Source organism: Pseudopipra pipra, chromosome 1 (assembly GCF_036250125.1).
Source record: "Pseudopipra pipra isolate bDixPip1 chromosome 1, bDixPip1.hap1, whole genome shotgun sequence".
Lineage (NCBI taxonomy): Eukaryota > Metazoa > Chordata > Aves > Passeriformes > Pipridae > Pseudopipra > Pseudopipra pipra.
In genome coordinates, this window is record NC_087549.1 from 58404619 (window position 1) to 58426838 (window position 22220).

The 22220-nt window shown below is 41.0% G+C and overlaps 1 protein-coding gene and 1 long non-coding RNA gene across 5 annotated transcripts; both read right to left on the minus strand.

Annotated features, from left to right (window-relative positions):
- Window positions 1-5808: 5808 nt before the first annotated feature.
- On the minus strand, window positions 5809-11048 carry CBLN2 (cerebellin 2 precursor). The gene is made up of 3 exons (XM_064657870.1): window positions 10713-11048; window positions 8430-8549; window positions 5809-8165 (listed from the first exon to the last, which is right to left on the minus strand). Exons 1-3 carry the CDS (start codon window positions 11031-11033, stop codon window positions 7968-7970), a joined length of 639 nt encoding a protein of 212 aa, XP_064513940.1. The 5' UTR covers window positions 11034-11048; the 3' UTR covers window positions 5809-7967.
- Window positions 11049-11089: 41 nt separating this feature from the next.
- On the minus strand, window positions 11090-13144 carry LOC135415732 (uncharacterized). Of its 4 annotated transcripts, none has more exons than XR_010431253.1 (3): window positions 12962-13144; window positions 12233-12319; window positions 11090-11282 (listed from the first exon to the last, which is right to left on the minus strand). It is a non-coding gene; the product is annotated as an uncharacterized LOC135415732 (long non-coding RNA). The 4 variants fall into 4 exon arrangements; XR_010431256.1 differs by lacking the exon at window positions 12962-13144 and adding an exon at window positions 12760-12953; XR_010431255.1 differs by lacking the exon at window positions 12962-13144 and adding an exon at window positions 12599-12730.
- Window positions 13145-22220: the final 9076 nt, after the last annotated feature.

Sequence of the window (22220 nt, forward strand, 5' to 3'; positions counted from 1 at the left end):
ATACCAAATGTGGATAAAATGTTTATCTCACCTTTTAAAATGTGTCCAATGGTGTGAATTGTATTAGCCGCACTCTGGTCTCTGAATCTCATGGCTGTGTAAAGATAACTTTTTTAAGTTTCCTCAGGAATAGCTTAGATATTTATTACAAAGTGCATCACTCAACCCTCGAGTGGAATACACTGTGGAATATCTGCATTGAGCCACTGTCCTTAATAAAGAGTTTGGTACAACCACTAATTGCAAGTGCATCTTTAATCCCAACTAAGTCGCATACATATTTTCATGCAATTTTTTTACTTGCATAAAATTTAGAGCTCTATGAAAGTGTTTTACATATAAATGACTGTCCCTTATAGCTATGGCTCACACATGGACATGCATATGTGTCCCCATATGCTTTTGAGGTTTGTATTTGTGCAAAGAATAATCAGCGACTCTTCTGTTTGTTAGGAGGGTTTCTGCCCTTCCTGCAGACTGTTCTCTCTTTCTCACAAGGTGCTCACATTAAAGGATTCCTCAAGTTCCTGAAAATCTGGTTTATTACTTTTGACCAATGCCTAACACCTACACAAAAGGATCTGGAAAGCCCCCTTGGCGTGGCCAGGGCCAGCCGGCGGAATCTCGAGGAAAAAAGACAACGCAGAAAGAACCATGTCTTGTCGATACCACCTAAGGAGTCTTTCTGCTGTGCCTTTTGCAACTATGGCCTTTTTAGCCACCAGCGAGCTTGCAGCAAATGTGGGTAGAGTCCTTCCCAAATCTTCGTTCGTGAAGCCTAGCCATGATGATGATCATACAAAAGAGTCTGTAATTTATAAACAGGTTGTAAAAGGGGAAATTCCTAATATCCCTGCTAATAGGGATATTTTAAAAGGATTTAAGAAAACAGAGGGGTATCAAGTCAGTTGGCTGCACAAATCATTCTCTTGGAGAGAACAGTCTGAATAGGATCAAAACAATTACCAGAAATCACTGATTCATATACATATGTCATACTATTTATTTATTTATTTATTTATTTATTTATTTATTTATTTATTTGTAGTTATATTTTTCCTCAGTCAGATTGGGTTCTTTTATTTGAGAGTTCTGGCTGCAGAACAGAGGAGTGAGATAACTTATGAGCAGTCAACTAAAGCTGTCATCATTTTGCATGAACAAGTTTTCAGAGTTGGAAAAGCATTATTTTAAAAAATACTCACTTCAACAGGAGCCTTTCAAACATGAACAAAAGGATAAGAGAGGGCAGGAGAAGAGAAATTAGTGTCTTAAGGTGGCAAGTGTAGTGGGAATCTCCTTTTCTCTGCTGGATATTTTTAGCACAATTGATGTAGTATAACAAAACAAGAGAACCATTGCAAAGAAGCAGAAAAATGGATGCTCTCCCTACTCAGGTGAAATAATTAGGCAAGACTGGTTAGTAAAACCAGTCAGAGTTAAAGGACAGTTTCATATAGAGAGGTTATAAAATCTAATGAGAACACACAGTTGTCCAGAAAATTTCAGATACAGAAGAAGCCAGCTGTTAGGTCTAGCTATATCCATTTAAACTCCATCCTAAAATACTCCTAGTCATACTATTACGAACAGAGCTGAGAAAATTCTGCTGCTGCTAACAATAAATAACTTGTAAGAACTTGAAAGATTCTTTTTTAAATAATTTCCTACATATTTTCACTGGCACTAAAGTCTGTAGAAGCAACATATATTCTGTGCTAGGTTATTTCTCCTAGTGAACAACATTGGAAAACCCTTTATTCTTTATCCACTGAAGTCGTATTCTTAGTTCCAATATGTATAAAGCAATATGTATAGTATAAAGCATCTCTATACGGAAAAGTTACACAATCAAAATTAAGTCAGCATATAAAGATTATTGTTGTTAAACAACTTATTTGCTACATATTTGCTACATAATATGTATTAAAGGTTTCCCATCTAGTGTCAATACAAGGACAAACGGAAGCTCCAGCTGTGACAATCCCCCTCTATGTCTTTTTGAAGCAATTCCCACACAGTGCTGTAGGTTTATGCATCACAAAATCTCTCAACAGAACTTGAGCTAATTAAAGTCTTTTATTAATAACTGTATGCTTCACCTTACTCTAATATCACCTTAGCTGTGGCAGCTCTCAGACACTGAAATGTATATTGCTATTTGCTATCATTGTATGTACTCTTAGATGTAAGCAAAGATAAACAGTTTCAGGTTTAAAATGACAATAAATAAACTAAAAATTAATTAGTTGTGGTAGTGCTTCAGAAAAAGGACGGCCAAACTACACAAAAAGCCAGCTCTCAATCCATTACTAGCTAAAAATGTGTGTTTTACATGCATGTACACATATATATGTAAATATATGCATATATATGTGTGTGCGTACCTGTGTGTATATTTACACATTGAGAAATGCATTTCAAAGGGGTAGTTTCAATTAATTTAAATATATTGGCAGAAATCAGAATGTTACATAAATACTAATTACTAGTTGATGAACTTAGGTTTTAGTTGAATATGTATAACACTGAATATATCAATACGCTGAATGTCTTTTAATACAGCTGACATCACAAAACAATTTAAATTATTTTTTAGATTCCTATAGAAAAAAATAACACTTCATTATTACAGTGGAAGTAGGATAAGTCAGAAACATTAGTTTAAAAACTTAACTTTTGTATTTCCTGAGTTTTGGAGCATTTGTCAATACAACCTGAATTTCTGTTGATGCAGACTTTTTTTTTAAAAAGCAGAATTCATTATAGTACTCATTACTTGCCTCTCCGTGTCTTGTTAGGCCATTATTTATACCATCTGTGGTACGTGCTCTGCACAGAACCAGCAAGTTAGGCAACTTTATTTTGCTGATGAATAGCAGAGAGGATTTACTAAATAGGTTAAGGTATGACCTGAGAAACAGGATATGTTAGATATACTTGGTTTGTGAAGTGTGTTTTTATTTTTACACTCAAATCCCATAGAATACCACTAGTGGTCTTTGGATTTTATTAATAATAGCTAATAAGAAAATAAGATCATGATTATGTTGGATAAGACCATAAACATGACTGATTTAAAAATAGATTTAAATTATGCATTCAAAATACATTATAAATGTATTTTCTTATATTATCAGAATTACGATTAGTGTTGAAATAACTCAAAACTAAAGAATAGTTGTGTTAATTAAGGGTTTGCACTGATGACTATCACTGATTTTTAAGTAAATGTAATATTAAGTCATGACCAAAATCCAAACCCTACAATTCAAGCACAATACTACTGACATTTTCATAAACTCCTCTCGTTTATTATTGAAAACAGTAGACATTTTGATATAAGGTGTGGATATCATGATACATTTTCTGTTAGAGGGGAAAAACATATAACAGCGGCACTGTAGATTGGAACAGGAAATATTATGTGAGACCAATTAAAGGAGCCTCCCAACACACTCTGAGTAGGCTTATTTAAAGTAATTTATATTAATAAATTGATTGGGTAACATTCAGAGTTGGTGTAAGTTTAACGCTGAGGAGCACACAAGTAAAGTCCATCGATAAGATGAAATGACTTTACTGAAATAAGTGAAACAAGCAAGATTAGTCTCTTTGTTGAAATGATAATGTATTTATTTTACTATGGAACACTTGAATTTTACTAATATTTGATTATATAAACAGCGGATCTAAAGGCTTGTCTATCATCTGCCCAGCCACCTAGTCTGTGTCCAACTACAGTTGTGATGGATATCAATAATCCTCAGGAGTTTATAAGCTGTTAATGTGATTTAGCTAACAGGTGGTCAGGAACCATAAAATTCTGTCAGGTGAGCATTCTGACAGGTGAAGTCATGCCAAATAAAAGAAGCTGCTCCATGAAGAAAATGGGTATTTTACAATGAATTATAATTTGCCACTATGATTAAAAATGGGCATGACTCCCCTTCAAACATGATCCTGGAACAATGGTTCAAGACAATGAGTGTTTCCAAATCTAGAAACTATGTAATGACTCAAAGACATTCCTTGGCCTTTCAACAATATATTAAAATAGGTGAATCAATTGTTTTTCTTTATTTATGTCTAATTGTTTAATGATAAGTCATTACCAATGAAAATGATGAAGTATATTAATGACACTGATTTTTGAGCACTCATTAACACTAGAAACTTATTCTGGATCGAAGCAGACTATTAATTATAAGAGCTATTTTTAATCAATTCTACCTGTGACTCTGACTATTTCAGAAATCAATGTGACATTACAAGGACATGAAACTGCTTTCAGCTATTTTTGAATAGTTCAATCAGTAAACAAGCCATTTTAGCCTATCTTCTACTTTAATATATTTTCCAAGAAACAAATTTGGTCAATACAATCAAAATGTTCTTTTTAAAAGTTAAAAAAGTCACAGCCAACAAACACAGTATAACTTCTAACCAACTCCCTAATTTCATGTCCTGTCTCTCTCCTCCTCCCACAGATCCAGCTTGCAAGATGCTGACCAGTAATGAGGTACACTGCACATCCATCACACCCACTGTCTCAGGGGCAGGTGAGAGCACACAGGTTTTGGCAAGACCATGTTCAAACTATGGATATAAAACTTAAAAACCAAGAGGAAGGCAACAATGTATATGACAAGAAATTATCATTCCTAATACAGCTCCTAGCTTCTACCCTGCTGTAAGTAGGCTGAAGAAACAGTAAAACAGTGAACACCAAAACCAGCGAACACCCAGGTTACAGATTGTTCCCTGGAAAGGAAGCAGCCAAACAGACAGCTTTTTCATAGGAGTAGCTTATGATTGTGTTATATACCAGCTTATGAGAAAGACTGAAATTTGTTGGAAGGAATACTGTGCTATTGCTCCCTCAGGAACCAGTCATTATTGTGCTGTTGGCCTGCTTCACTACCATATATATTTTACACCTACTAACTCTCGTGGTGTCCCTCAACATTAAATTTACGCCAACTCTGAATGTTACCCAATCAATTTATTTATATAAGTTACTTTAGATAAGTCTATTCTTAATGTGCTGCAAGGCTCCTTTAATTGGTCTCACATAATATTTCCTTTCAATCTACAGTGCTGCTGTTGTACGTTTTCCCCCATAACATAAAATATGAGATTTGCACCTTATAAAAATATCAAAATGTCTACTGTTTCCACTAACAAGTAGATTTTACCTTCACAAACTCAGATACAAAATTAAAAGGGGAAAGAGAACAAATATTACAAAGAAATAAAAGGAGAGATCATGACTGCAATTAGTGTACAATTAGAATTTACTCCACATTTTCCATTTAATTTAACTGTTTTATATAAGAGTACTAGCTCTATAGCTTAGTATGAAAGACACAAAAGCAGCAGAGGAAGAAAAGCAGTATTTTAAATTCATTAAATTCAGAAGAAGATTGGTTATCATACATATAAACATGTTTAGCTCTATAAAATAAGCAGTCAATATTACTGATCTTGAATACATGAAAAGAGATTTTCAGATTCTGCAGCTCTATGAGCTTTCAAGAAACTTTCAAGAACAGGTCCAAGGAAACCCCTGTCATTGGCCTCATTTGGCTTAGGAGAGAGACCGAATTACGATGTCATTGCCTTATTCAAGGCAGACAAACTGAAACGAATGAGACAAGTGTATATGATTATAGTAGGCAGAATTTTAAAATAAAACATGGGAAATGTACTAGAAACCGAAAAATTGGGACCTTGAACCCAATCCAGTTTCTGTTTTCTTCAGAGACATGATCAAATTTTAAACACAAAAAGTATCTTTACAATATCTACCATTAAGACAACTGTATTTATTGTATTTTTTAATTTCAATAGAAAAAGGTTGCTGCTGACCCAGGTTTTATTTCATGTACTTAAACATAGTCCTGCGATATTTTGCAACTAGAAACACTGCAGTCACACACAAGGGGTAATTAGAAAATGCAAACCATTAAAAACAAAACCTGAAACCAATTCATTCAGTAACTGGCAAAGAGAAACAGGAAAGCAAACAAACAGCATCAATGGTGAAAATACACAAAAATATTAAATATTAAATTGGTTAATGCTTTAGTCATCTGAGGTATATAAGCAACACAGATAGGTTTTTTTAAAGAATATATGACTTTAATTGGTTTTGTACCTTTAATGATAAATTTACAGTGAAAATGACATGTCTACCATAATTTTGAAATACAATGTAGATACCACCGATTTCCTGCAAATGCCTTTGCATTATATTTGTTCGTGGCACAGGAGTAAATTTGACAAAAATAAATTCTTATACACATCCACTCTTTGGGGATTAATAGCAAATTAAATATTTTAAATTAAATAAATTAAGATTAAAATTCTATAAAATAAACAATCGATCTGGATCTCCTCAAACAAGATTTTCCTCAGCACACTAATACACTAACCTTCATAAAAAAAATCCACAAAAACCCAGCCAAACAAGTAAACAAAAAAACCACCCCTCAAACAAACAACAACAAAAAAAAACCCTCCCCAAAAAACCCCTTAAAAAACTGAAGAAACAAGATCTGTTTATTGAGAATGAGGCAACAGGATACAACTGACGTTGGCCTGATATTTTACCTCTTGTTGATTTGGATAATAACTTTTACCAACCTTCAATATTGATGTCAGTCCACCCCCACAACTTTGATGCCATTTGTTTTGGGAAGAGCACACATAGCTAATAAATGCATGGCACTCATTCAATTTCTGGAGCATCTGTGGATCCTCTGAGGCCCCTCTCCCCAAGGCTGTCAAAGATGCTAGTGTCAACTCCTCCGATACTTGCCATGGACAGCTCAAGTGGAGATGGTTTTATTTGATTTGGAAGAGTTTGCTCTGACATCTCTCTGTGCTCCTACAATGTGCACTCAAGCATTAGTGGACAAATACATCAAATAAATACCAGATAAAAGCACCCAAAATATGCTTGATAATGCAAAGAAAGGATATATTTTAGGGTATGGTCAGAGAAGATATTCAAAGCCTCCACTGTTGCTTCTAGAAATGTCAGGACAATTCAGAAATGTCAGTTCCTTTACCAGTTTCCAGATTGTAATTGAAGGATCATGTAGCTCTTTTGCTCTTTCTCTCTCTTTCTCTCTCTCTAAATAGGTCTATAAAGATCAGCTGGAAAGTGCAGATAGAATTGTTCACTGGTTAGCTTTACTTAGAGCTACAGGGTATATATGTGCTTTCTTTTGTCTTATTGATCAATCTAGCTTACATTTTTAGCACACAGAAACAAAAACCAGAAAAAATAAAAAGTCGATGAAAAACACGAACAACACAAATAAGGTTCCAATCGTGCAAATTTTGCTTCACTGGATAAAGCACTTCTTGACACAGTAATGTCCAGAATCCCCCTCCCCCAGAAAAATACAGGACTGAGACTGAAGCCATTCTTTTTTTTTTCCCTTTTTCTTTTTTCTTTTTTTTTTTTTCTTAAGGCTATACAACACAAAGAAATAAAGAATGGAAAGAACATCTCATTGGGCTGAACACTCCATTCTTCTGGCTCTGGAGCAAGCCTTTGCCAAAGTGATTCTGTGGTCCAAGTTATTTGTCTCATTGGGACAACAAGAAAAAGAGGAAAAAATGAAAGAGAGGGAAAAAATGAAAAAGAATAAGAAAGTCAATGATCCCAACAATAAAATCCAAAATTGACTTTACAATCACAGGTACAAATTGCTCAGGTCGATAATTTCATTTCTCCTAAAGATCACTGTTGTCTAAAACTAATTAGAGGCGCAGGTTCCCAAGGAATTGTCAATATTCAAAGCAAATGTTGGAGTTTAGAAGGTTATCATTCTTCTACTGTGACAGTCTGACGGGGTGACTGAAAATATCGTCATGTGCTGCCAAGTTCAGGGTGTCATTAACGACTGAATCCTTGCTCCAGCTCATGGATCTGTCTCCTATTTGGCCTTCTTTTATAGTGGAAAGACTAAAAAGCCAGAAAAGGTTGAATATTTCCACCCTCCCATGAGGTTTCCCCTTTCCAGTTTGAGATGCACTTTGTCTTCTCTTTCCATGAGGAGCAAGACCCCATTGCTGGCTGCTTCTCTGGTGACGTCCTGATCCCCTGCAAAAGCTGAAATCACTGGGTAGCCGTTTTGCATTAAACTTACCTAGAAAGTGCAAAGAGACAGAATCTGAGTTTTGAGAAAACTCTCAATGCCTTTTTTGCTTTGTGCACATCACTGAACTTTTGTGCAGGTTAGAATCGCTTGAATCAAGTTAAGGTGATGTGTGATTTCTGTCATGCATATAGACCCCTTTAAAAATAACATGCAGTTTCATTCTTCAACTGCTGTTTTGGTAAATGTGTGGCTAGAAATGAGCATTTGAAAAAAAAAAAAAAAAGAAAGCATCTTTTTTAGATCAGAACCCACCTGGATGGTTTGTCTGTTATAGACCTTGACCACGTGGAAACTGAAACTATATATCCCTTTTCTTGGTGCTACAAATATACTGGAAGCAAGATCAAAATGGTTGCCAATATTAACTAATACCTGGAAAGTAAACAAATAAACAAAATAAAAAAAAAAAAAAAAAGGAAAGAGAGAAAGATAAATCTGAGAAAACAGACTCTACCTTAGAAAAGTACCAGTGAAAATCTAACATGAGCTCCATGACTGATATAAAGCCTAGGCAAAATGGCATTTGCAGCACAATTAAAAATGTATGTCAGGGGAATAAAGTCAAATTACAGAGGCATTCAAGAGGCATCAGAGTTAATAAAACAATTTAGTTACACAAAAATTATCTCCAAAGCCTGTTAGATGAAGTGCAAATGTCCACACTGCGCTGTCAATAAAGATGGCAGAATGGGGAGGGGGAAGAGTGTGAAATGGAGGTGAGGAGGGAGGGGAAAGAAGCTAGGAAAAAATCCCTAAAGTCATTGACTCATAATGCAAATGTATGCTTTTTAGCTAGCACTATTGAAAACAGAGCTACCCTCGAGTTTAATAGGGTTAAAAATTGCACTGCAGAGAGGGGTGAAGGAGGAGAGCAGATGCTTAGCACCAGCAACATCTTCCAGCTCATGTCTCTCTGTCCCTCTGGAGAGCTGTGTCGCTTGGCCCACACGCTCCTGAAGGGGCTGGGTGGGCCGTCCCCTCCTTCCTGGCAACAACCTTAATTTTTCATATATTTCAATGTTTTTTGAAACAGAGCAAGAATTGAGCCCTCTGGCAGATGTGCAAAGCCTCGTTCGGAAGGGGCAGCCACATCCTTCCGATCCCGCTGATCTGCCTGGTATCTGGCCTCGGTTCATCCTCTCCTCCTTTTCCAGGCGCCTGTGACAGGCAGCATGATCTGGCTCAAAAGGCGCGGGTGGTGAGGAGAGAAGAACCCGCGGGTCCGTGGCGATGTCGTGCGACGAGTGGGTGAGCCCGAGCCGGCTGCTCCGCCGTGCCCGCCCCCGGGGCAGCCCGGCCACGCTCAGCTTTGAGGGTTACAACCTCTGGGTTAATGAAGAAAAATACAAAGCAAGAGAAAATAAGTAACCTCCACCCGCCTCCCCCCCAGATCCCGAGCCTTTCTTCCAAAAAGCCAAACTCTAAAGTTTCCAAAAAAAGAACAAAAAATAAAGCCTCTTATTGTGGGAGAACCGAGGAAACACCTTCCAACCCCAGGGAACTAAACATTGCTGGGTAAAGTGTCTAAAATATGTTATATATTCAGCAAGTTGGGGGTTTGTTGGGGTTTTTTGTTTGTTTTTTGGTTTTTGTTTAAGTTGTTTTTTCTTTTTCCTCTACTCATCTTGTATCCGAGGAATATCTGTGCAAATTCATTAGGAATGATAGGTAGACAGATGAATGACAGGAGGACAGACAAGTAAAAAAAAAAACAAAACAAAACAAAACCAACTAACCAAACAAGCCCCCAGAGAAACAGTCTGCTTATTTTGGCTGACTTTGCAATACTACTTCAGGAGTCAGAAGCGGTAGGAAAAAAGTAAATTTCATCACAAAAATTAAGTGGATGGACGGGGCATAGCCTCTGGGAGGCAAGCAGTGCGACGGGGCAGAGGCAGGGGCAGAGGAAGGGGCAGGGAGGGGCAGGACGAGGCCGGCCTGTTCTCTTCTCTGTCCGGCGTATGCTGTGCAGGATAACACCATTCCGTTATAGCCCACCGGGGACATCGTTCGCCTCGTTTGATAACGCGGGAAACACCCTCTTCTTCCTCCTCCCTCTCTCCCCTTAAGAGATGCTGTAACATTGCCAAATGCGCTCGGAACAGGCAGATCCGGCGACTCCTCATCGGTAAACCTCCGAATTTGCCCTAAAAATGAGCATTCCCGACGGAGCACCAAAGGAAGGATGCGCACCTTCCCCCGGGTCGTTCCTGGCTGGGCGAGGCAATCCTCGGCTGCAAGGTACCCCTGTACGCGTCCGAGGCAGAGACTCTCACGTTAAACCCCTCTCCTTACTAGCAATGGGACAGGACAAGAAGGTAGCGTGTTTCTCACCGGTACCACTCTAGGAAAACCCCGCAGACACCTAAAAGAACTTCCCACACTCTTTCAGGGGAGCTGAGCCGTAAAATTGCTATTGAGCGGGTGAGTCGGGATTAAAAGACGGAAGGGGAGCCCCTACGAGAACACGCGTGCAGTAAGGGGGAGGCAGGGACGGGGATGGGGGTAGCGAATGCGAAGCAGGCGGCGGCTAACCTGGTCGAAGTAGATGGTCATGGTGCGGTTGCTCATCTCGGAGGGTTCGTGGTTGGTGCTGCGGGTGGCCGAGAAGGCCACCTTGGCGCTGCCCGAGCGCACCGAGATCCCCAGAGAGGAGGTGATGGCGCCGTCGGCCGAGGGGCTGGAGTCGCAGACCACCAGGCATTTCCCCTCCAGGACGATGGGCTCCGTGTCGTTCTGCGCCCGCACCGGACACCCGGCGGGCAGCAGCAGCAGCAGCAGCGGCAGCGCCGCCGCCAGGCAGCAGGAGCAGCCGCCCGCTGGCTCCGGCAGCGCCCCCCGCCGCCGCCGCCCCATGCCCAGCGCCGGGCCGCCGCCGCCGCTCGGGCTCGCCGCCGCCGTGCGGGCGCCCCGCGCCGCCGCCGCGGGCGGGCGGGCGCGGGCAGGCGGAGGGGGCTGCGCGCCTGCTGCCGCCGCGGCGCCCCGCGGCCAGCGCTCTGCGGGACGGCGGCTGGGCAGCGGCGGCTGGGACCGCGCCTTCCTCCCCTTCTCCTCCTCCGCGCGGGGCGAAGGAGCCTTCTCAGAGGGCGGCCGGCGCGCAGTAGTCTGCCAAGGGGAAAGGCGGCGGTGAGACACCGCAGCGGGCAAGCAGGAGCCAGCACCGCGCCACCCGGCAGTGCCCCGCTAGCGCGGGCTGCCCCTCCCCGCCCCGGGAGCCCCAGCCGGCACAACAGGTCTGGGAGACATCTCGCTGCCCGGTGTCCCCTCTTTCTCCCGTCCCCCAGCAGCCGGAGTTCCCGCAGCCCCAGTCGTACTCTGAGGCGGGAGGAGGGGGCAGCGCGGCAGACTGCATCCCCAAACCCGCGGTGAAGTACCCTGCAGGCGCCTCAGGCGCCCCACAGGGGCACCCCACAACTGACGGGGGCTCCGAAACCCGGCTAGTTCGCGGGGCCCCACTTTTTACTACATCTGCGAGCCGGGTTTATATCCGTCTCCTAACGCCCCAGCCACTACGGGAGGAAATTTTATTCTTGTTATTGGTAACGCGCCCTCTCGCTCCTCGATGGAGTTGCCCCCCTACCTCTAGAGTTCGCGGGTGGCCAGGACGCCTCGAAGCCCCCGCCCCCGCCGCGGCGCTGCCCCAGACGGGCTTTGGAAGCCGCCGCCGCCCTTCTCCCCGCCTGGCTGGGGAGCTGAGCTCGGGTGGATTTGTACTTCCCAACCTTCTGCCCCCCAGGCCAGGCTGCCACCGCTGCCGCCGACCCCGGCGGCTCCTAAACTCTCGGGAAGGAAGCAGCCGGTACCCCTCAGCTCCCACCCCGGCATGCACACATTATCGCAGGAGTCAAAGCCTCACCCGGCATCTCCCTCGGAAGTTGCATCTCAGTTTTTCCCGTTCACCAGAACACCCGGCGATCTCGCTCCTGGGAGATCGCCCCTACACTTCCCCGGAGGCATCTCTACCGCTGCCCTAACGCTGCATCTTATTTTTGCTATCATGTAAAATGGTAATTTGCAAAAGGAACAGCCGGCGGGGAGGAGAACCGCCTTTTTACCTGGGAGGTCCATGACAGGAGAGGAGGGCTGGCTAGGTAGCTCGTCCGTGAACTTGTATTGCTCAGAGAAAATGAGCCGAGATTGCGCTGGCAGAAAGAAAAGGAAACAGGAGTCGCCTCTTTCTCTCCCGCCCATTGCCAATAATCAGCCCCCTCCCGCCAGCCGCTACCACCACCACCCCACTTCCTCCCTCCTCCCCTCTTCACGCACACATACACATACAGACACACACAGACACACACACACACACGCACCCGGCAGGGATTCAGACGCCGGTAGCGGAGCGGAGTGTGGCCACGGCACCTCCGTCTACCCCGCAGCCCATTCCTTGCCCCGGCCAGACGCCCCGCTCCCTGGAGTCGCACCTCAGCACATCGCGAGTAGCCGCGGCGAGGTGCGGTATTCCCACTGGGACAGCCTCTCCGGGGCGCCCCGCCGCAGAGTGTCACCAGTGGCAGGGAAAAGCCATATCCCCTCGTCCCCCTCCTCCCGTATGTCTACTTAAACCCGTCGTGCTGAGCCGCACCTGTACCAACATGCCACCGACACGTTAGCGCTGCTGCGACCGAACCACGCAGCATCGCTAACTGGGAACTATTTGGAATTCATAGACTTTAATAATTCTGATAATATTAATAATAATCACTAAAAGGGACACGTTGTTTGGGGCACTTCATGCCGTAAGGCTCCACCCCGCACACTGAAAAGCCTCATTCCCACGCCCGTACCCCCGCGCCTCGGCGCCCAGAGCTCGGCGGCGGCTCGCCCTTTATTGAAGTATTTCTTCCACGGGGCGTCTCAGCTTCCCGAGCCGGGACCCGCTCCCTGACCTACTTCCGAACCGGGATCTGCTCCTCGACCCGCTCCTGGACCGGACCCACTCCCCCACCACTCTCAGCCCAGGATCCGCTCCCCGATTCGCACCCGCTTTCAGATCCGACCCAGGACCCGCTCCCGCACCAGACCCGCCCCGACCCCACCGGCCCCGCCCGCGGCTCCGCTCCAAGTGTGGTCGCGAGGCGCCACCTGGCGGCGCCGCGGGGCGTCGCGCCCTTGGCGAGGCGGGCAGGGCTGGACCGCGGGGCCGCCGGGGGGCTGGGAGGGAGACGGGAGGGACAGCCGCACCCTGGCCAGGGAGGCCGGGAAAATCCCAAGGGACATTAGGCTGAGAAACCGAGTGGCCGCCCCCTCTCGCTGCCTGGGTGCGCTGGGCATGTGGGTCGCCCCTGCCATACGGAGCGGTAATGATGGTGTATGTCACTCAAGGTTATCATCACATATTACTGCCTGCAAATGTTGTTTCGTGCGTCTCAGCTCGTGGGGCTGCTGCTGAAAGGTTATCGGCAACGAGAGAGAAGGTGAGGCAGAGCTCTGACAATGAAGTTTTGAGAAAAAGCCTTGCATTTTGATGCATTTCTCTCCGTTGTGAACTGCATTTCTCATCGCATATGCTAATTTCCTAGAGATCCTAAAACTCAGACTTCAGAATCTGAAAGGAACTTATCAGAAAGTATACATCTGCGTATACATTTAAGTGGTAGCTCTTGATATAGAGAAAAATTTATGGGTGTATGTAGACGGTAAAATTACAGGGAGTGAATGTAATTCACTGTGAATGAGCAGTCCTCTCTTTCAATCTTCTGCTTTAAGCAGAAGCAAGGAACCCCTGAGGGTGTCTGCCTGATGATTTGCACCGAGAAATTAATCATGCCCTGAAATTGCAGCTGAGCAGTGTGCAGGGAATTCCTAACCTATAGCTCCTTATTTCAAATGAGAAACTTATACTAATCCTGAAACACTCATGTTTAACAGTCTTTTTCCTGACTTCACGGAGAGATGAGATTAGAAAGCTGAAAAGGGTGTTGCATTAAAATTATCAGAAATCAGAGCAGGAACAAGTTTGTGGCTATGAGGGAGCACCTATTCTGCAAGACAGTGAAAAGTACCATAGAAATTCCTTCAGAAGATACCAACACTAAATCTGACATGGGTCTGGTACACTAGGAAGCTGCTATTATTTCTCTTTAGGTCACACTACTCATTGATTATGACTCTGCTGTATAAACAAGGAATGAAAGAAGAGCGAAAAGATTTGTACCTTGTTTTATATGACTTACAACATAAGGCACAATGGTGAGGGAATGATGGCATATCATCAGTTCTGCCTGCTACTTTCAAGAAAGATGAGCATAACAATTAAAGGGAACTGAAAAACCCTTAAATCCAATATGCACCCACAGGAGAAAAAAAAAAAGAGATTAAGTCTTGCCTTTTTTAGAACAAGAAATGAATCCTGCATGTACAGAAACCCTCTTCTTAGATAGCTAACCAGCAAAAAAATGGTCAGTACAAATCAGTACAGTATGAATGGAAGGGGGAAGTAACCAAAGATAATATCTATTTCTAATATAATATCTACTTATATGACATTTATGGTGTTTATTAGAAAACAGTTCCATGCACTACTTCTAATTAAATATTGTCCTTAATGGAATAAAACTGCAGCCTTCATGGAGTTATGTAGTTACTTTAACATCTTTCCTTTTTTTTGTGAGTCACAAGGTTGAAAACACGGATTTTGAAATTATTAATGTGGGAAAATGCATCTTAGTTATGGAGTGACTTTAGAAAGTGTAGCTTCTAAAGTAACGGGTAAGATATTTGCAGTTCTCTTGAGTTCAAAAAGTTGGTGGTAGTTGCAAAAGAATAGCGTGTAATCAAGCTCATGCCATTTTTCAGCATTTTGCCAAGAATACAAAGGTTTCTACCAGGGACATATTGAACTTGACAGTGTGGCAGTTCTACAAGAAATGAAACTGCTTATTTCTTTGGAGCCTTTCCTAAGCTAGCCCTCACCTTGAACTCATTTAAGCCAACAGCTTCAAGGGAAAAAGCTTTTTGTCTCATCTACTAAATCAAGTTATCAACAGAAAGGTATTTTGATCAGTGGCTCCTAAGTGTTTCCCATACATTATTTACAATAATACCAAAAAAATAGAACACTCCTTTCCTAAAGAAAATACTGCATATCTGTTCCTGAAATTACTTCAGAGATATTTGCATGTATTATCTCAATGTTACATATACAAAAACAGAGAAAGAAGAAATGTTCATTTGATGTGAAATATTCTTTTGTCTACCTGTAATATAAGTTTGTGACAGGGACACAAAACCACTTTCCTGGTCACAGAATCACAGAATTTGGTGAGTTGGAAGGGACCTATACCGAGTCCAGCTCTGTCCCTCCACAAGACGATCCCCAAGAGTCACACCATGTGCCTGAGAGCATTGTCCAAATGTTTCTTGAACTCTGGCAGGCTTGGTGCTGTGACCACTTCCCTGGGGAGCCCATGCTAGTGCCTGACCACCCTCTGGGTGAAGAACCTTTTTGTAATATCCAACCTAAACCTCTCCTAATATGACTTCAGGCCATTCCCTTGGGTCTTGTCACTGGTCATCACAGAGAAGAGATCAGTGTCTACCCCTCCTCTTCCCCTTATGAGGGACTTGTAGACTGCAATGAGGTCTCCCCTCAGTCTCCTCCAGGCTGAACAGACCAAGTGACCTCAGCCACTCCTCATACTGCTTCCAACCAAGGTGCGGAAGACTAACTCCTCATTTTACCATTTAAATCAGTAAACTGTGAGTTCATGGATTATTTGGCCTGTAAAAAACAATTTTACTTTAAATTTTAAACAAATGGAATTTAACAAATCTGATTATATTTTCTACAGGCACATCTTTGACATATAATGTGATGGTAGATGAAGTGCAGTCTTCTGGACCCACCCAGTAATAACCTTCGTATTAACCAAAAGTTGTGGATAAATTAACTGAGGTGTATCCACCCTGTGTGAAAGCAGTCCTTGTGTTAAATTTCACCAGCAGCATGACTAAAAGATTGCTTTGTAAATTCAAATCTGTATTTAATTCTCCATCCTATCAGGACACCAGGGCCTATTACCTTGCAGCTACCAGCTATGGCCAAGAATATATGACTGTCTGTTGATAACACTCATAACATTCTCAAGTATGTACAATAGAGAGAAAAATTACGTAATAAATTAGATTTTATTCACAGAGCTACTTAAACTTCATTTCTTATCCCTGAGTCCTAGCATCTCTCATATCAACCAAGGCAGTTGTATTTTTCCCTGCATAGGAAGATTCATCATAAATTTTTATCAGGTGACAGTTCTCAATTGCAAAGGCTCTCCCTTCACTTGAAGGTGAGGACTATAGATGGAGGATTTTACACAACCCATTCTCATATGGAATATCATGTGTGATAGAATGTCAGAAATGTTTTACACATTGAAAGAAGTAAGAGTAAGGAAAATTTTGTTTATTCACGTAAAAATATCAGGACAACCCAAGATTGCAATCTGTTTTGGAACATGAAATGTTATTTTCTTTCATAAAATATCTTTAATTGCTAATAAAATATTTAATAAATTAAAATTAAATAAACAATGAAAACATGACGTTAAAAAAAGAATAAGACATTAGAATTTTTTTGCAATATCATTCATCATAGAGCTCTGATTTAATACAATTTAATATAAGTTTTGATCTCTGAATGTTGTATCTTAACATTCACAGATATTTTTATCATAACATTTTTTCTGTAGGTGTGCAAAGTTATTGAACAACTATCAAAATTTGTCTTCCATAAAATTTTTGTGTGATAATAATTTTATTAGAAGGGCAATGAAGCTGGTGAAGGGCCTGGAGCAAAAGTCGGCTGAGCAAGCTGGAGTTGTTTAGCCTGGGGAAAAAGAGGCTCAGGGAGGACCTTATCACTCTGGAACTGTCTGGAAAGAGGTTGTAGCCAGGTGGGAGACAGTTTCTTCTCTCAGGCTGGATGAGAGCACATAGTCTTAAGCTTCATTAGGGGAGGTTTAGGTTCAGTATTAGGAGGAATTTCTCCACGGAAAGGGTGATTAAATATTGGATTGGGCTGCCAAGGGAGGTGTGGAGTCACTGTCTCTGGAGGTGTTAAAGAAAAGACTGGACACTGCACTCAGTGCCCTGGTCTAGTTGATGTGGTGGTGTCCGATCATAGATTGGACTCGATGACCTCAGAGGTCTTTTCCAACCTAATTGATTCTGTGATTCTGTGAAATACAGCCCTGTACACCTCATATAGATGAATAAACATAAATACTACATAGCATTCTAGTGGTACAAGAGCTCTTGCATATGGTTGTACAGTGATATTTAAATGCACTCTCCTAGGACAAGTTTGTAATGCCAGTACCTTACGTACTCTAACAGAAATGGTTACCTTTCAGTGAAATGGCTAGCACTTAGCAACATGCCACCATGTTCTGTTTAAGCTCTCTTATTTTGTGGAATTTCAGCTCTAGAAGGTGAGGGGAGTAATAAATTTGTAAGATTAAATTTATTTTGCAATGCCTTTTTTTCTAACATCATGTTCTGACTCTGTCATCGGTCTGTGTGACCAATACATTTTCAGGTCATTCAGGTTTGCTTGGGAGAATTTAGAGACTGAGATGTTGCATCAGTAGGAACAAAAAATAGTGCAAGCAGCTCATTTTTTCTAACTATATACCAATCAGAAGTGTTCAGATAATGTGCGTGCAGTCACCTATGTGTTTTACAGGTTATGCCCAGTTTTCAAGATTTGGTGCATCCTCAGAAACAAAGTCTTTTCTACAATGATGTTCATCACCTCTTCTATTCTCTGGATTTCTTCTTCACAAAGTAACAGCTTCTAACTAGATAAATGATGACAGCAACCTAGTGTGCCTTCCAAAGACTACATATCTTTTATCTAAAAAGAGAAGGCAAACCATGACAGTGAGAAATGTTTACCACACCACCAGCCATGTATGGGGCTTGGCCAGTACAAATACGTATTTGTTTTATATGTAGTATTCAAAATTGCCTGCCTTGGATATTTTCCACTCTTTTATATGTAACACTCAGCACTGCTTGCATGTCTAAATTTTGGGCACTTTTCACTCCTACTAACTCACAACTTGATCTTATAAATAAGAAAAGCATATTTTTAAAAACATAACTCCTAGAGAACAGGATTAAAGACTTAATTTATTCTCTTCCACCTGCAAAAATGTATGTGGCCACCAAATATCCTCTTTCTGAGCCTCCCAACTGAGTTCAGAAATTGAAGACTTTACATGAAATTTATAATGAAAATATTGCTATAAATGTAGCAGACTTGTAAGTTTCATTACAGGAGATCCCTTCAGGATCATAGCCAATATATACACAAACTTCAAAGAAGTTTATGTATGTTAGACAATAGATATATATATTATCTATAACTATATGTATACATATATATACACTATAAGATATATATATATTATAATATATTACAAATATGGCCTATCTCATAATATATAGAGATACATATAGATAGATATTATGTAAATATTAGATACTCTAGGTGTATGTATTAGATACATGTAGGTATTATGTGTTAGTTCCATGTGAGAGTTGGGAAGAACTGGTAGTGTTAAACTATATTTTTGCATTGATTTTCTTGCTGAATGTGAGATGTTGTTATACAATGTCACAGAAAGTGAAATTCAAAACTGAGATACAGACTGTTTGTTTTCAGAAGACAAAATCTTAAAACAGGACTTTGAAATACAACAAAGAGATGCCACAGCCTTCAACTGCTCTACCTGGTTCATTTGTTCACTAGTTAATTCAGCTAGATTTCAAAGCAGGCCTTCCAGTTCTAATTGGAAAACAAAGTTATACTGAATCACATGTTTTTACTGATGCATGATAATTTATATTAACAGAGAAGACTGACATTTCTGAAAACAATCCACTGAAATAAAAATATATGGCATAGATAGAAGATCACATTAATAATGATTTCATTTAGTTCTGAGTTTAGCATTTCAGAATACAAATCAGGTTTGAAAGCAATGCTGTAGAAGACCATCTCATTAATGACATACATGGAAGGAAATCTGTAACTCCATTGTTCCTATATTACTTTGCCTCAGTTTTTGTTGCTATTTTTTTTCTACTTGAAAGAGTCTTTTTTTTTTTCTTTTTGAGAAAGCAACTGCTCTGCAAACAGGCTTCTGTACATTTTCTCAAGCTGCACAGTCAAACAATAGGAATATAAAAAGTGCTACTTGCTTTAGAAATCTTGTCCATTATACAGAGTTGTAACTGTCCTGGTAGGGAGCAAATGCATCTAGATTCAGGCCTTTTAAAATTAATTTTTCTTCTGAAATAAATAAATCTGTGATGCAATCTAGACACTCTAGCTTCAGAGAGTTGAAAAAGAGGTGTTTGGCCACTTTTACATGCTCATTCCAACTCAGCATATGGCTCCTGAGAACTCTGATGACATTTGAGAGACCGAAAATACTGAAGTCTTAGTCTCCCTCATTGGATACTGAAAAGGATCTCTGGTTGTTGATGATTCAGTCATGTATTTCTTTCAGCTTTTATTTGTGTAACGGTTTTGTTTCACTTTTCCTCCATCAGAGTTCATAATTTTCACCAATAATTAGATTAATGCATCGGCGAGATTTTTTGTCAAACATTTTTAAGGGAATTTTGTGGATCTGGCTGTAGAACTTCATTTATTTGAAACGGGAAAGACAGGAATTCCTCAACCAAAAAACACAACCTGCAATAATGGTATTTCATCTAAGGCGTGTGTAGAGAAAATCCAAAATAGTCCATGGCTGTTGAAATGCTGTCTAGGAAAATTTACATCCATCTAAGGAGTTCATATCCTTGATGTGAATTACAGACACCTCACTTCAGTCACAGCTCTGTGCTGCTGTAGGGTTCAGCTCCACTACTTACAACAAAATTTCACACCCCTTTAGCTTTCTCAGGTCTGAGACTTCTGTTCTTGCCTCATTAGAAACAGCTCTGAATAGCAATCTTTGTCTCCTTTCAAAAGAAACATATAGCTAGTGCAGATCCAGTCAATGTGCATCAGTACAGCATTTTGTTGTTCTCTTCCAAAACCTAAGGCTTTTATCAAAAAAAAGGTATATAGTGATATAGCTATAGTGATAGCCTCACAAACCACAGCAATAGGTGCAATGGCAGCTCTCCGATACTTTTAAACAATGGCATTATGAGGTATGACCAATCTCACTCATCTCAGTGGCTGCTAAATTGGATGTCCCTGAAAACACTGGTGACATGTCACTACTTCATTCAGTCCTTATCAAAGCAGGTAGGAAAGGAGATGAAATTTTACCTGTTGAGCACTTGCACAATCCACTGTGAAGGAAAGCTCATTTGGGCTGGATAAGGGCATCTGGGAACACCAGTATTTGTCTCTCCTTACAATCAGGAACTTAAAGCCAGAATCCAGTTTATGTCTGAGATTCTCAAGGGAACAGAGGGAGGAAGCTACTGAGCAAAGCTGACATATTGAATGTCAAAGAGTACGAGAGCCAAACCCAGGGCCTTAGGGAGTGTATGTCACAGTATCTGGAAGAGTTATTGGCTTTGTTTTTAGCAGCTTCATTAGAAGAAGAATATAAAATGAAATTCCCTTCCTGAGCCAAACCTTTGGCTTATATTACTGTTGAGACATTCCTTGTTTTCCTAGAGGAAGTATTGCGACAGGTGAGAGATATGTTTTTGCAAAGTAACTTGCTGAACTGTTTTGAAGGATCTTGATGTATGTTTGGACCATACCTCTGGGAAAGCACATACACCTCTGATCACATCATTTGATTTAGCCAGAACTCTGAGAGTAGTAGACACAGATAATCTTTCACTGTAACACCCAACATGTTTTACTGCATGTGATTGCATAGAAAAATAGTGGTTTCTGTAGGCACATGAAAAAAGGTGACACAGAAGCAGTCATTCACGTCACCTTGTACTTTTCCTTCCAGGGAACTTTTTAAATACTCAGTATAGAAAGTAACTGTACTAAATTTCAGACATTTACATTAGGGACTTTGAGGCAGACTTAGCATGTCCAATTCTAATACTGAAGCTGTCACAAGGAATTTCACATCTGACGCTTTTTTGATGCATTGGACTAAATGACACTAAATTTAGTTTAAATTAAACAATGAACCAGAGCTCTGATACACTTTTGCCAAATGCAAGAATAATATGTGGTTATAATATCAAATAAAATTCACATTGCAAATAATTTCTTTAAGTAGTAATTGATATATATATATATTATATACACTATATATATTTTAGAGAAATTAATGTGCAGATAGCCTGAACTGACAGTCTCAGGCTTAGAAAGACTTAGCCTGTGTTTTACTTGAGGCATATGAGCATTCCCGCTGGGCTTTGCTCTTTATGTACATAAACCTTTGTAGGCCTGAAGCCACAGCACAGGGGGGAAAAATACTAAAAGAATTTCAGAGCATTTCTTTTCATGACTGTGCTTGTGATGCTCTTGAGTTTGTATCATTATTACTTTATTGTGTTTTGTCATTGTGGTGACAAGAGGGATTTTAGTGTAACTCTGAAGAGACTATTGTGCCATGGACACGTCTTTCAGATGCCAATTCTGTTCTGTAAAAAGGCAGAAACCACTTCTGGAGATAAGTTTTGTAATGACTTCAAAATATCTGGCCTCTGTAATTGTCTCTTTTCCAGAGCAAGAAAAATTCCTTTATATCTTTTACAGCTCTTCTTAAATGTTGCATGTGCCAATGACAGATATGTTTAAGCTACTTATATGCTTTTATCTATGTAGAACTTTACACCAAAGTAAAGCAAAACAACGTGGTTATTTCCATTTGGAGAAAGGGAAGGGGAGGTATGACTGAGAACAGCTACACAACCATGCTTGAGGTTATCAGCTTTTATCGAGAAGACAGAGACCAAGGTCATGTGTTCTGAGACGTCAGCGCTGAGCAAAGCATGTCTACCCCCTTTCCAGTATCCTGTGGCATGAGAGCTATGACAAGCCCTCACTTTACCAAAAATCACTGAGCAAATTTGAGCTGGTTTCCCGACAAAATCTCC

What these genes read in the sequence shown, in the direction of transcription:
- CBLN2 (XM_064657870.1), bottom strand. Translation starts at nt 11,033, where the DNA reads ATGGGGCGGCGGCGGCGGGGGGCGCTGCCGGAGCCAGCGGGCGGCTGC. An exon ending in TGACCATCTACTTCGACCAG is followed by an intron (nt 8,550 to 10,712) that starts GTTAGCCGCCGC and finishes TTTACTTTCCAG; the next exon opens with GTATTAGTTAATATTGGCAA. An exon ending in ATAACAGACAAACCATCCAG is followed by an intron (nt 8,166 to 8,429) that starts GTGGGTTCTGAT and finishes TGCACTTTCTAG; the next exon opens with GTAAGTTTAATGCAAAACGG.